At 42.0% G+C, this 13,794-nt stretch overlaps 1 protein-coding gene across 3 annotated transcripts in view; it reads right to left on the reverse strand.

Annotated features, from left to right (window-relative positions):
* LOC139542967 (plexin A3-like) overlaps positions 1–13,794 on the reverse strand; it is a 174,115-nt gene that overhangs the window by 89,561 nt on the left and 70,760 nt on the right. For all 3 annotated transcript variants that reach the window (XM_071348993.1, XM_071348994.1, XM_071348992.1), the window contains exon 5: positions 9,031–9,131. In XM_071348993.1, the coding sequence (XP_071205094.1) occupies positions 9,031–9,131 (101 nt within the window). The remainder of the gene's footprint in view (positions 1–9,030; positions 9,132–13,794) is intronic.

The raw sequence follows: 13,794 nt of genomic DNA on the forward strand, positions 1-13,794 counted from the left end.
TGGCCAAACAGTTCTATTTTTGTTTCATCAGACCAGAGGACATTTCTCCAAAAAGTACAATCTTTGTCCCCATGTGCAGTTGCAAACCATAGTCTGGCTTTTTTATGGCGGTTTTGAAGCAGTGGCTTCTTCCTTGCTGAGCGGCCTTTCAGGTTACGACTCGTTTCACTGTGGATATAGATACTTTTGTACCTGTTTCCTCCAGCATCTTCACAGGGTCCTTTGCTGTTGTTCTGGGATTGATTTGCACTTTTCGCACCAAAGTACGTTCATCTCTTGGAAACAGAATGCGTCTCCTTCCTGAGCGGTATGACGGCTGCATGGTCCCATGGTGTTTATACTTGCGTACTATTGTTTGTACAGATGAACGTGGTACCTTCAGGCGTTTGGAAATTGCTTCCAAGGATGAACCGGACTGTGGAGGTATTGGCTGATTTCTTTTGATTTTCCAATGATGTCAAGCAAAGAGGCACTGAGTTTGAAGGTAGGCCTTGAAATACATCCACAGGTACACCTCCAATTGACTCAAACGATGTCAATTAGCCTATCAGAAGCTTCTAAAGCCATGACATAATTTTCTTGAATTTTCCAAACTGTTTAAATCACAGTCAACTCAGTGTATGTAAACTTCTGACCCACTGGATTTGTGATACAGTGAATTATAAGTGAAATAATCTGTCTGTAAACAATAGTTGGAAAACTTACTTGTGTCTTGCACAAAGTAGATGTCCTAACCGACTTGCCAAAACTATAGTTTGTTAACAAGACATTTGTGGAGTGGTTGAAAAACAAGTTTTAATGACTCCAACCTAAGTGTATGTAAACTTCCGACTTCAACTGTATATAATAATAATATATGCCGTTTAGCAGACGATTTTTGTCATGTCTGCTCCCGCTCTGATTGTTTTTTGTCTTTATTTTCTTGTATGCTGACGCTGTTCCTGTTCGTTATTTATTAAATGATTTACTCCCCATACCTGTTTCGTCTCTCCAGCGTCATTCCATGTGACAGATTTTATCCAAAGCGACTTACAGTCGTCCGTGCATACATTTACCTACGGGTGGCCCCGGGAATCGAACCCACGTGCCATGCTCTACCAACTGAGCCATACAGGACCACATGGATTATTGCAAACAACTGTTTCATATATTCCTATTGAAGCCAGAACATCTCAGGTTAATGATCAGGTTAATGCCACATAGCAGCCATTCTCTCTCTCATTGCGGTTTTATTTTAACCTCTCTGCGAGTAAGGCTAATTTCCTGAATTTCTGCCTGTCTGACGTGCCCAAAGTAAACTGCCTGTTACTCAGGCCCAGAAGCTAGTATATATATATAATTGGTAGAATTGGATAGAAAGCACTCTGAAGTTTCTAAAACTGTTAAAATAATGTCTGTGAGTATAACATAATTGATATAATAGGGGAAAACTCAAGCAGAATACACCCGGAATTTTTTTGGGGGAGCTCAGAATGACTTCCAATGCAATGCTATTGAAAGACCAAATTTCCGCCTCCCAGATTGCAGTTCCTATGGCTTCCAGTAGATGTCAACAGTCTTTATACAAGGTTTTAGGCTTGTTTTTTGTTTTTTAAATGAAGATGTATTTGTAGTTGTTCAAAGTTGAGTGCCGGGGCAAAAGTAGTCTTTTTGCGTGTGTGAACGTGGGCGCGCTCTTCCTTCTTTTCCTTTGCTATTGAACATAGTAATCTCTGTCTGAAATATTATTGTTTATTTAGACATTAGACAACCTGAGGATGAATAAAAAACATTGTTTGACTCGTTTGGATGAACTTTGCTGGTAACTTTTTGGAATCTTTTGTATGCATGTTGAAGGACTGGATTATTGAATTCAATGGTGCCAACTAAATGGCGTTTTTCGGATATAAAGAAGGACTTTATCGAACAAAACGACCATTTATTATGTAGCTGGGACCCTTGGGGTTGCAAACAGAGGAAGATATTCAAAAGTAAGTGATTTATTTTATCGCTATTTGTTATTTCGTGACGCCTGTGCTGGTTTGGAAAATATGCTAATTTGAGGTGCTGTCCTTAGACAATCGAATGCTATGCTTTCGCCGTAAAGCCTTTTTGAAATCTGACAATGCAGTTCGATTACCAAGATTCTACGCTAAAGAATCTTGTATGACACTTGTATTTTCATGAATGTTTAATATTACGATTTTGGATTTTGAATTTGGCGCGCTCCGATTTCACCGGATGTTGTGGAATTTGATCCCGCTAGCGGGATCTCCGCTCAAAGAAGTTTTAAACCTGCTATTTTCTGCTGTGGAAGAAAATGTCTTCTTTTTCTCCAAACAGATTCTAAGGAGCAGCCTGATATTAAAACATTTATAACAGCAACACATTTGTTAGACATGGCGTTACTGTCAGTGTAGTGGTTAAAGGGGCGATCTGCATTTCGCTACATTCATATATTAACTTATAAACCAATTATATAAACCCATTGAATCTTGAAGAATATAAATTGCAAATGCCTCATGAGCTTAGTTCAACTGTCATACCCCATCAGAACCCAAAATATATATATATATATACTCCAATGATTGTAAACAATGTAAATGTAAACAAGCACTGTAGAGACTCAAATATATAATTTTGATATCATGGATGGTCAGTCCTTTCATCAATAGCTCTGTTTATGAATTTCAGAATGGTTGTATTTCTCCAGCCCCATTCCTCAGCTTTTTAGCGAAACAGTGGCGGGTCAACACTTTTTTATTGTTTCAACTGCTGATTGCCGCTTTAAAGGAAAATTCCACCCCCAAATCTATTTTCTGGTTTCGTTTCAATAGTCATACAGACTGTATTTCTGTATTTTGAAAGTTATATATCTTGATGACTTGATTGCTGACATCCAAAACATTTTGGGACTATATCAAAAATGGACTAATGATACAAATACCAAAAGATAGCTTTTGGATGGAGTTTTCCTTTAAGCTTGACAGCTGCACTGAAAGTGGCTGAGGATTATCACCAATAAAAACTCCTGCTTACGCACCAACCAGCCCTGTCCTTTTTACAAAGTCCAATAAGCCACTGGATATTACTGCACACGACTAGGGATCATCTCACATCGAGACAGACAGAGCAAAGCAGAGTATCAGATAGAACAGGGTCGAGGATGACAGCACTACTTCCCTATAATCTCCATTAACACCATCACCAAAAACTATTACATCAAATACTATAAAGTGATGAAAATGTAATATAAGGAAAAATAAACATCAATGGAAAATGAGGAAAAATGAAGAAAAAAGTTCTGACAAGAAAAACAAGCCTGAAATGTATCACATGCCTACTTATATTATACAAGCTATTAAATGTGAGAAAGCAGAAGCAGTGAAGCAGAAATGGTGATTTGAAGGTTACCATTCAACTGAAGCGTGTGATAATTGAATCTGGATCGTCTGCAGAAGGAAAGTTATTTTATTTTCCTTTAGAGGAACCACTTCTAAAAGAATTAAGAAGCCGCTGAAGTTCCAGAGCTGTTTTTCACCCAAGACGCAACACACCATTAATGATTTGTTTACTTCTAATTAAAGCCATATGTCTGGGGACAGAATGGGGGTAGGCTTAATTAAAAATGCAGGGCCTAGCACCAGACAAGACTGTTCTCTGTACAGTAAGTGGAACTGTGGTTTGTCTCCTCACAAGCCACCAACCATTCAGATCACTGGGATTCTTTCTGTTGCTTTGTCATATATTCTCCTTCAGTTCCCAGAAATTAGATTTCATTCAATTACACTGCAGGCCTCTTCCTAGTGGAAAGGCAGATATGTGATTTATGGTGAAACGTTGTCCACCTGGGGTGGGTGAATCTCTCTCTCTCTCTCTCTCTCTCTCTGAGAAAGCCAGGGGCTCAAGGACCTGCATTAGTGAGGTTCATCTTCTGTTCTCTGTGGGGACAAAATGGACTCACCACATCTTCAATTAGCAGGTGAGGAGGCCTCTGTAATATATGATCACGTGAAATAGGGCTATAAACTGTCAGAGGAGAATGTAGCGAGGTGCTAAAGGCCCGAGAATCGGGACATTGGGCGGTCACATTAACCTAAGAGAAAGGGTTAATGTGAGCATATCACTTCATTTCAACTAGAGAACAGCTCTCTTTTTTTCCCTTTTTTTTCTCAGTTCATATTGAGTCATTCCTTATGGCAATTCACCATTTCAGGTTTCACAAATTCTATTACCCTGCCCTCATTCAGTATCCTCAAAGTCAAATGAATCCAAGGATATATGTTCACACGATAGTCTAAACCACATTATGCTTCGAGCTGCCTGTTGATTCTGACTCTAAAAGGCAGAGTTTCACCTTGTTCAAATGATTAATTGGACAAAGCAGATGAAAAAAGCCTTTCGTAACACATGTAAATGATCTAATAATAATGGCATTACATAATTAAAATGGGAGTGTCGGGTTTAACTGGGAAGCACTTGGACACAGAGACAGGATCAAGGATCAATTGAGCACATTAATTGATATTGTGGAGGGTGGGGCCGTAACTGCCACTAAGGGTCTGGGTTAATTATCTATTTGACTTTGATTAGTGAGAAAGACGACACAAGAGACGATCAAGTCTGCTGAAGAGGTGAAACCATATTGACAGGACAGTCACTTATCGCCAGCTTTTTTACTGGCCTTTCTACTATAACCTTCAACCATGTTAATCTGAAACACCGTCCCTCAAAGACCTGTTCAGAATGTGCATTTGGGTTCTGCAAATGCTGTATTAAAGAAAGGCTTTCGTCAAAACAGCAAACATTGCAAATGATAGTTTCATGTAATAAAAGTTGCTCTAATTAAAAGAATACGCTGACAATCCCAGTTATATTTAAATGAAGGCAGAGGTACATCTTTTACCATACATTAATAACTGAACAGATACTGACATATGATGGCGTGCTGTCATTTCACGGTGTGCTTTCATCGTTTATAGAACATTAACGAAGTATATCTTGAGTAAGGGGTGTTTGCACAAGATAAATGCCACGAGACACTCTAAAAAGTGGCCCCCTCAACAGATACAGTAGCAGAGAAATACACAAAATAAGCCTGATTTGAATCACACTGCAAGTCCATCTTCCAGTTTCCTGTTGTTGCCATGGACACAGACCATTTCCCAGGGTGCACTTAGTTTTTTCCCCTCCTCTACCCTGGCTCCACTAACATGATGGCTAGAGGCTAAAGAGCCTTGGGGGAATAGCAGACAAAGCCCAGGCAACAACAGGTAAAAGAAAGGAAGCAGGTCAAAGCTAGTCTCCCAATCCAGAGTGTTTTTTTTTTGAAGAGCCATCGCTCATGGCAACCCATCTTCCCAAGGGAAGGGGAGCTCTGGCAACACAGATTAAGAATTAAGATTTAACAACCCCCCAAATTTCCCTGAATCCTTTTTCGGAGCATCACTCCCATATGTGTCAAGACAGTAACACGACAAGCGATAAGTGCTTTGATAACTGTAGATATTACAGATCAGAGGAGCACATGGTGATACCCACCACAGCTTTCATATGAAAAGTCATAAATCAGGCAGTGCATTCAAATTGATAAGTGATGTAAATGAGGTCTTGAGAGTTATGTCACATCGACGTACCAAAATAAAGCTCTCTATCCGTGAAATGAGAGCAAGGAGGTGAATGGGGCCATTGCAGACATCTGTGGTAAACACTGAATTATAAACCAGGTCGTTTGGGTCCTGGATGTTGATTGGCTGAATGCCGTGGTAAATCAGACAATATACCATGGCTATGACACAAAAAACTTGTTTACTGTTGTAATTATACTGGTAACCACTTTATAATAGCAATAAGGCACCTCAGGGGTTTGTGGCATATGGCCAATATACCACGGCTCAAGGCTGTATCCAGGCACTCCACTTTGTGCCTAAGAACAGCCCTTAGCCTTGGTATATTGGCCATATACCAAACCAAGCTTTATTTATACAGCACATTTTATAGAGCTTTATTTATACAGACATGGAATGCAATGCAACGTGCTTTACAGGAAATTAAATAAATTAAAAACAATGAAATAAAAGCTGAAATATTTACTCCACAAAAAACTAAAGAATGACACAAACTGAACAACTAAAAAGCACCCTGAGGAAAATCAAAGCTAAAAAGATGTGTTTTAAGATCTCTGTGAAATATTTCTACAGTTTGGGCCCCCCTCAGGTTCTCTGTCAGGCTGTTCCAGAGGCTGGGGTCCTACTGTAGTAACTAAAGGCTGCCTCTCCATGCCTCTTGGTCCTAGACTGGGATAGTTATAAGGCTGCCTCTCCATGCCTCTTGGTCCTAGACTGGGATAGTTATAAGGCTGTCTCTCCATGCCTCTTGGTCCTAGACTGGGATAGTTATAAGGCTGCCTCTCCATGCCTCTTGGTCCTAGACTTTGGGATAGTTATAAGGCTGCCTCTCCATGCCTCTTGGTCCTAGACTTTGGGATAGTTATAAGGCTGCCTCTCCATGCCTCTTGGTCCTAGACTTTGGGATAGTTATAAGGCTGCCTCTCCATGCCTCTTGGTCCTAGACTTTGGGATAGTTATAAGGCTGCCTCTCCATGCCTCTTGGTCCTAGACTTTGGGATAGTTAAAAGGCCAGAGGACCTGAGGGACCTACTGGGTACAGAACTTAAAAACATGTCTGATGTGTTGGGGTGCACAATCGTGGATTCATTTAAAAACCAACAGAAGAATCCTAAAATGAATTCTGAAACTCACAGGCAGCCAGTGCAGAGACTTTAAAACCGGTGTAATATGTGCTCTCCGTCTGGTCTTGGTCAGTACCCGTGCTGCAGCATTCTGTATGTTTTACAGTTGATCAATGGCTTTCTTGGGTAGACCAGGAGAGTATTACAGTAGTCAAGCCTGTTTGAAATAAAATATTTCTGTATCAGCCTGAGAGAGAAACGGCCACACCTTGGCAATGTCAGGCAGTTGGACCACACCCCCTCTGGCATTATTGTTTAATGTAATTCCACTGAAGTAGCTACCTCATGGTCAAAAAAACTATATCCCCACAGGACTCAAAAATAACCAACATCATAAAGGTCAGTATGCTTTACAAAAGTCAGTATATTATTAGTTTAATTTCAGGACCTGTGACTACATCCACTGGCCTAGAAAAGGTCATATCGAATATATTGAAGAAACCACATTGAGTTTTAGTAGTCCGGTCAGAAACCCGAAAAAATGAAACACAATCTAAAGTTAAGCACCAAGTAAAGTGTGTGCTGTCTGAAAACGTGGCTCATTGACTGGGCTTGAATAGGAGATGCCCATTGTGGTCCATGGAAGCGAGTCATTGGAGTAATTTGAGCTACCTCCTGTATATAAATGAGCAGTCTGAGGTTGCCTGGCCTGCATGAATGTCACCCATCTCAATCTGACTCAATCAACAACCCTTTCTTTCTCTGTTTAAGCATCAGAGAGGTTCAAGTAGACAGACAGACAGTGACAGAAAAAACAGAGAGCCTAACAGACAGATAGCCTGACAGACAGACTGACATAGCCTGACAGACAGACAGCCTGACAGACAGACTGACATAGCCTGACAGACAGACAGCCTGACAGACAGACAGACAGACAGCCTAACAGACAGACAGACAGCCAGACAGACAGACAGACAGCCTGACAGACAGCCTAACAGACAGACAGACAGCCTGACAGACAGACAGACAGACAGCCTGACAGACAGACAGCAGGTTGAAGCCATAAAGGTGCCGAACCGGAGAGGATGGAAATAGAAGATGATTGTGTCACTCTGGGATGTCGCTTCACCAGAGAGGAACAGAGGTTTGACATGTGAATCGGGCACAATTTAGCCATTCAATCTTCTCATCACTTTGCCTGATCTCACACTAATTGTGCTGTGCAGTGGTTGTCACAAGTTTGTGTAAAAAAAACATTTGCGCGGAATACTGCATTGCTATGCAGAGAAATATCATTTTCAAACTAGTTTGGCAAAAAATCTATGCAAAATATTCCATTATCAGTCCCAGATTCTAATCTTAATTAAATATTGTTATCTTGATAAAGGACTGAATGAAAATTCCACAATGGTCGTCATTGAGGTCCTAGGCTCAGAAAAATATTTTAATCTCCCTCTGAACATTATCTAGATATGCAACACAGGGGAAATATTGGACTGCTGACACCAGGCCTTGGTGTGAGAAATGTCACAGAATGAAACAATTTCAGGACTTTCTATAATTCATATAAAACCAATGGCTTGCTGTTTAAAAGGCATGTGCTTCAATATCCTGTCCCCTTTTATTTCCCTACCTTTAGAGTTACTTTGTTTTTCCATGAATCATGGCCTATGTCAGAGAAAGCCCCTCCATACTGCGGCCATTACACTCGATAAAGGGTACACTATACAGCCACACATGCTTCCCCTTCGCAGGCTCCCCTTCTCCCCTGTGACAGGAAACAGCACTCTCTCATGATGTTCCCAGCCAATTCATTTACAGTGGGACTGGAGGAAAAATGTGCCTGATGACAAGTGAGGGAGTGAGGGAGGAGTGGCAGAGGGCCAGCAATATCCAGACATTTCCTGAGCTCCGACCTACCAGCTGCTGCCTAAGGGTCAGCCCAAAAGGGTCAACAGGATGGAGCACATTTGGGGCAGCTGTCACCTGTCACTTCCTGTGTGGAGCGGACTGGAGCGGACCAGGTGGACTGGGTGACAGCAGGCAGCTTTCCCACTAGTTTGGCTGAACCCCGAACCTCTCAGTGGTCCATTAAAAGTTCAGAATGTACAGGATGTATTACTGTTACTTTCCAACAGCACCTGGCCTCCCGATGTTTAACAGAGCCCATTTTATTCTCCCTTTGATTGGTATCAAAATGTCACCTTGGAAATGCATGCAGCCGTTCAGGAATCAATTCATTCTCATATAGTTGGTATCGACTGAGGCAACTTGATCACACTAAAACAACCACGCTATTTGTTTTCCCAATAAATGAATCTACCCACAGAGAAGATAGATATGTAAAGTGAGCCACTTACTTGTTGTGAAGTACACACCATCCACAGTGGGGGTCTCCAGACCCCAGACAGGTTTTACAGGTGGTGTACTGGCCACAGCTCTCCACAGGTAACCGGCTCACCTGTAGAACACAACTGAGCTGATCATCTTTATTCAACACACTTTCAGACTCACACTAGCACTGTTCACTGTGCTTTCCTCACCTTCTCAATCTTTCTTACGCATACACATGCGACGCGAGGGTCAAACAAATCTAAATCCCAGCCGTAACCATGAATTTGTCACGATAGCGTTTAGTTTACGTAAGATATGAAATTCAACAGAAAGTGGAAATGTATTGCTCACAATTTGAATGGGTTTTGGGACACATCCGTGCTTCAACTACTAAATATTTCCTGACACGAGGTCTGAATCCATTTATTAAACTGCAGTGATAGAGAGAGTGGGTCAGTTCACCAGTGTTAGTAAACATTTCAAAACTTTAAGCGCTAGACGACTTATTCAGCGTATCACCCAGGGCTAATAGATAGCAACTAAATGGCTAACTTAGAGTGACACAGTGCAGACTCAGTGGGGAGCATCAGTTATTTATTTATTTTTACCTTTATTTAACCAGGTAGGCTAGTTGAGAACAAGTTCTCATTTACAACTGCGACCTGGCCAAGATAAAGCATAGCAGTGTGAACAGACAACAACAGAGAGTTACACATGGAGTAAACAATAAACAAGTCAATAACACAGTAGGAAAAAAAAGAGTCTATATACATTGTGTGCAAAAGGCATGAGGAGGTAGGCAATAAATAGGCCATAGGAGCGAATAATTACAATTTAGCAGATTAACACTGGAGTGATAAATCATCAGATGATCTTGTGCAAAAGAGCAGAAAAGTAAAAAAATAAAAACAGTATGGGGATGAGGTAGGGAGATTGGGTGGGCTATTTACAGATGGACTATGTACAGCTGCAGCGATCAGTTAGCTGCTTGGATAGCTGATGTTTAAAGTTGGTGAGGGAAATAAAAGTCTCCAACTTCAGCGATTTTTGCAATTCGTTCCAGTCACAGGCAGCAGAGAACTGGAAGGAAAGGCGGCCAAATGAGGTGTTGGCTTTGGGAATGATCAGTGAGATATACCTGCTGGAGCGCGTGCTACGGGTGGGTGTTGTTATCGTGACCAGTGAACTGAGATAATGGGGAAGCTTTACCTAGCATGGACTTATAGATGACCTGGAGCCAGTGGGTCTGGCGACGAATATGTAGCGAGGGCAAGCCGACTAGAGCATACAGGTCGCAGTGGTGGGTGGTATAAGGTGTTTTAGTAACAAAACGGATGGCACTATGATAAACTGCATCTAGTTTGCTGAGTAGAGTATTGGAAGCTATTTTGTAGATGACATCGCCGAAGTCGAGGATCGGTAGGATAGTCAGTTTTACTAGGGTAAGTTTCCCGGCGTGAGTGAAGGAGGCTTTGTTGCGAAATAGAAAGCCGATTCTAGATTTGATTTTGGATTGGAGATGTTTGTCACGATCGTGTGGAGGAGAGACGGACCAAAACGCAGCATGTGGAAAATAAGCCATCTTCCTTTTATTATAGAAGAAGGCAAAACGAAACAAAACACTTACAAACTAACAAAACAAATAAACGACCGTGAAGCTATAAACGTAGTGCACACACACACACACACACACACACACACACACACACACACACACACACACACACACACACACAGGCTACAAACGTTCACCATAGACAATTCCCCACAACAAACTAAAGCCTATGGCTACCCTAAATATGGCTCCCAATCAGAGACAACAGAAACCAGCTGTCTCTAATTGGGAACCCATTCAGGCAACCATAGACTTTCCTAGACAACTACACACAACATAGACACTGCTAGACAACTATACTAAACATAAACCCAACTACTCTAAATAAACCCCCTAAACCTTACAATCACCCTGGACACTACAAAACCCATGTCACACCCTGACCTAACTAAAATAATAAAGAAAACAAAGAATACTAAGGCCAGGGCGTGACAATGTTTAATATGAGTCTGGAAGGAGAATGGTCGTTCCCTCGTCGTAAACATGCACAGTCTAATGAGTTGCCTTGAACGATGGATTTAAATAAAAATAAATTCTGTTTTGAGTGATCTTCCCCCTCCCTTTGGCAGTAAGAGATGACCAGATGTCTCAGGGCAATGTACCACAGGTGCCCATTCTCTTTCTCTGCATGCTAATCCTGTCTCCTTAAAGGACATGGACAAAGATCTCCTCACAGCTTTCACTGCAGCTCTCCCAAAGTGCTGAAATGCTTACTCTGAGAGGACCTAACCTTTGATCGTCTTTAAAAATGAATTTTGTAACAGAGAAAAACACAATCCTGCCAAAAAGGGATGTGGCGTTGCCTTTCAAGTTGCTGTTGAGTTCCTGGTACTGCTGCAGTGAAGAACGCAACTAGCATTAGCACTAACCGCTAACCCTGGCAGGCCCTGCATCTCTGACTCTGTCTCCAGTGTCAGGGAGTCACCGCCGCAGGCTGTGGGTGGGCGAGGTGTTATGCCGAGCGCTGCGCTTCCTGTCCCATGCTAATTTATGCTGCAAAGTGCCAGCGCGTAAACACACCATCCCACCACCGACACCGTTTTATAATCCTCTGCCCTCAAGTCTGTGTCTCTGGCACGATGTTCGGTTCGGCTCGCAACATCCCAGAAGGTCCTTGTGGACAGACAGCTCACAAAGGGATGGAATTAAACAAGTCAACTCTGAAGTTCAGGTTGATTCAAGAGACTAAAATCCAACATTTTATTAGATGGATAATAAAGCAGGCTGCCCACTTAAGACTATGTTCTAAGCTCATATCTCTTCATGTATAGTCATGATGGTGTAACATTATACACTGAGTGTACAAAACATGAGAAACGTCTGCTCTTTCCATGACAGATTGACCAGGTGAATCTAGGTGAAAGCTATGATCCCTTATTGATGTCACTTGTTAAATCTAATTCAATCCATGTAGCACAAGAGGAGGAGACGGGTTAAAGAAGGATGTTTTAGCCTTGAGACAAATGAGACATGGATTGTGTATGTCTGCCATTAAGTGTGAATGGGCAAGACAAAACATTTGCGTGCTTTGAACGGGGCATGGTAGTAGGTACCAGGCGCACCAACTGCAACGCTGCTGGGTTTTTCACGCTCAACAGTTTCCCGTATGTATCGAGGATGGTCCACCACCAAAAGACCAGCCAGTCAACTGTGGGGAAGCATTGGAGTCAACATGGACCAGCATCCCTGTGGAACTTTTTCGACACCTTGTAGAGTCCATTCCCCAATGAATTGAGGCTGTTCCGAGAACAAAAGGGGGGGTTGCATCTTAATATTAGGAAGGTGTCCATGATTTGTATACTCAGTGTATATGCACGGTACTGTTAAAGTTGGTGCATGAAAATAGCATCATCAACTGCCACATATCAATTGTTTTAAGTGGGCCAGTGTGAAAAGCAGAGCTCGATCTTCAGCAGAGTTCATCTTTGATCCACTGTATTTACCTCCCTGGGATGACAACAAGAGGGTTATTATGGGGCTACGGTGCACTCACGCCAAATCTCCCTGCAACGCTCTGCCGGTCAGTGTTACCTATTCATTATTTATCCACCGCAATTCATTCAAATTTCATGAATACTAAAGACATAAGCAGGAGGCAGGCTCTGTAGAGGGATGTACTGTCTAGTAAGCATACATCTCAGTGCAGGAGTTCAGCCACAGTTTGCTGCGGCTTTAGAGAAGATGAGAAGAAACCACTGGGCACACACTAGTTAAATCAATGTTGTTTCCACGTCATTTCAAAGAAATGACGTTGAACCAATGTAGAATAGATGTTGAATTGACGTCTATGCCCGGCGGGAAGGGTCTACTCTTCTTTAATCAGTTACATTTAAATATATCTTAATACACATCCTGTATACAAAACAAATCAATAAGGAATAATTTGACACATGCTTAAGCATCGGACTGCCTCACATTGAATTATTATGGAAAATATCAATATCTGGAGCAGACCTGTCCGGCTTTACTCTCCCATGCAAGAGGAAGTCCATTTTTTGAGTGAATGAGCTAGGCAGCACAGAGCAGTGCCATTCTCCTTATATCTGAATACCTTTGTGTTAATTCTGGCCATAAGGGATCCTCCTCTCCTCTGTGAGTCTGTCCTCGTGGCCACCCCACACAGGGGGGAGGGGCTGCTCTATCATGTTCCCCTTCTCTCTGTAACATCAGTCCCTCTCTGTCCAACATCAGTCTCTCTCTGTCCAACATCAGTCTCTCTCTGTCCAACATCAGTCTCTCTCTGTAACATCAGTCTCTCTCTGTAACATCAGTCTCTCTCTGTAACATCAGTCTCACTCTCTCTCTCTCACATCACTCTCTCTCTCTCTCTCTCTAACATCAGTCTCTCTCTCTCTCTCTAACATCAGTCTCTCTCTCTCTCTCTAACATCAGTCTCTCTCTCTCTCTCTCTCTAACATCAGTCTCTCTCTCTAACATCAGTCTCTCTCTGTAACATCAGTCTCTCTCTGTAACATCAGTCTCTCTCTGTCTAACACCAGTCTCTCTCTGTCTAACACCAGTCTCTCTGTAACATCAGTCTCTCTCTGTAACATCAGTCTCTCTCTGTCTAACACCAGTCTCTCTCTGTCTAACACCAGTCTCTCTGTAACATCAGTCTCTCTCTGTAACATCAGTCTCACTCTGTAACATCAGTCTTTCTCTCTCTAACATCAGT

The sequence above is a fragment of the Salvelinus alpinus genome, chromosome 17 (genome assembly GCF_045679555.1).
Source record: "Salvelinus alpinus chromosome 17, SLU_Salpinus.1, whole genome shotgun sequence".
Taxonomy (NCBI): domain Eukaryota; kingdom Metazoa; phylum Chordata; class Actinopteri; order Salmoniformes; family Salmonidae; genus Salvelinus; species Salvelinus alpinus.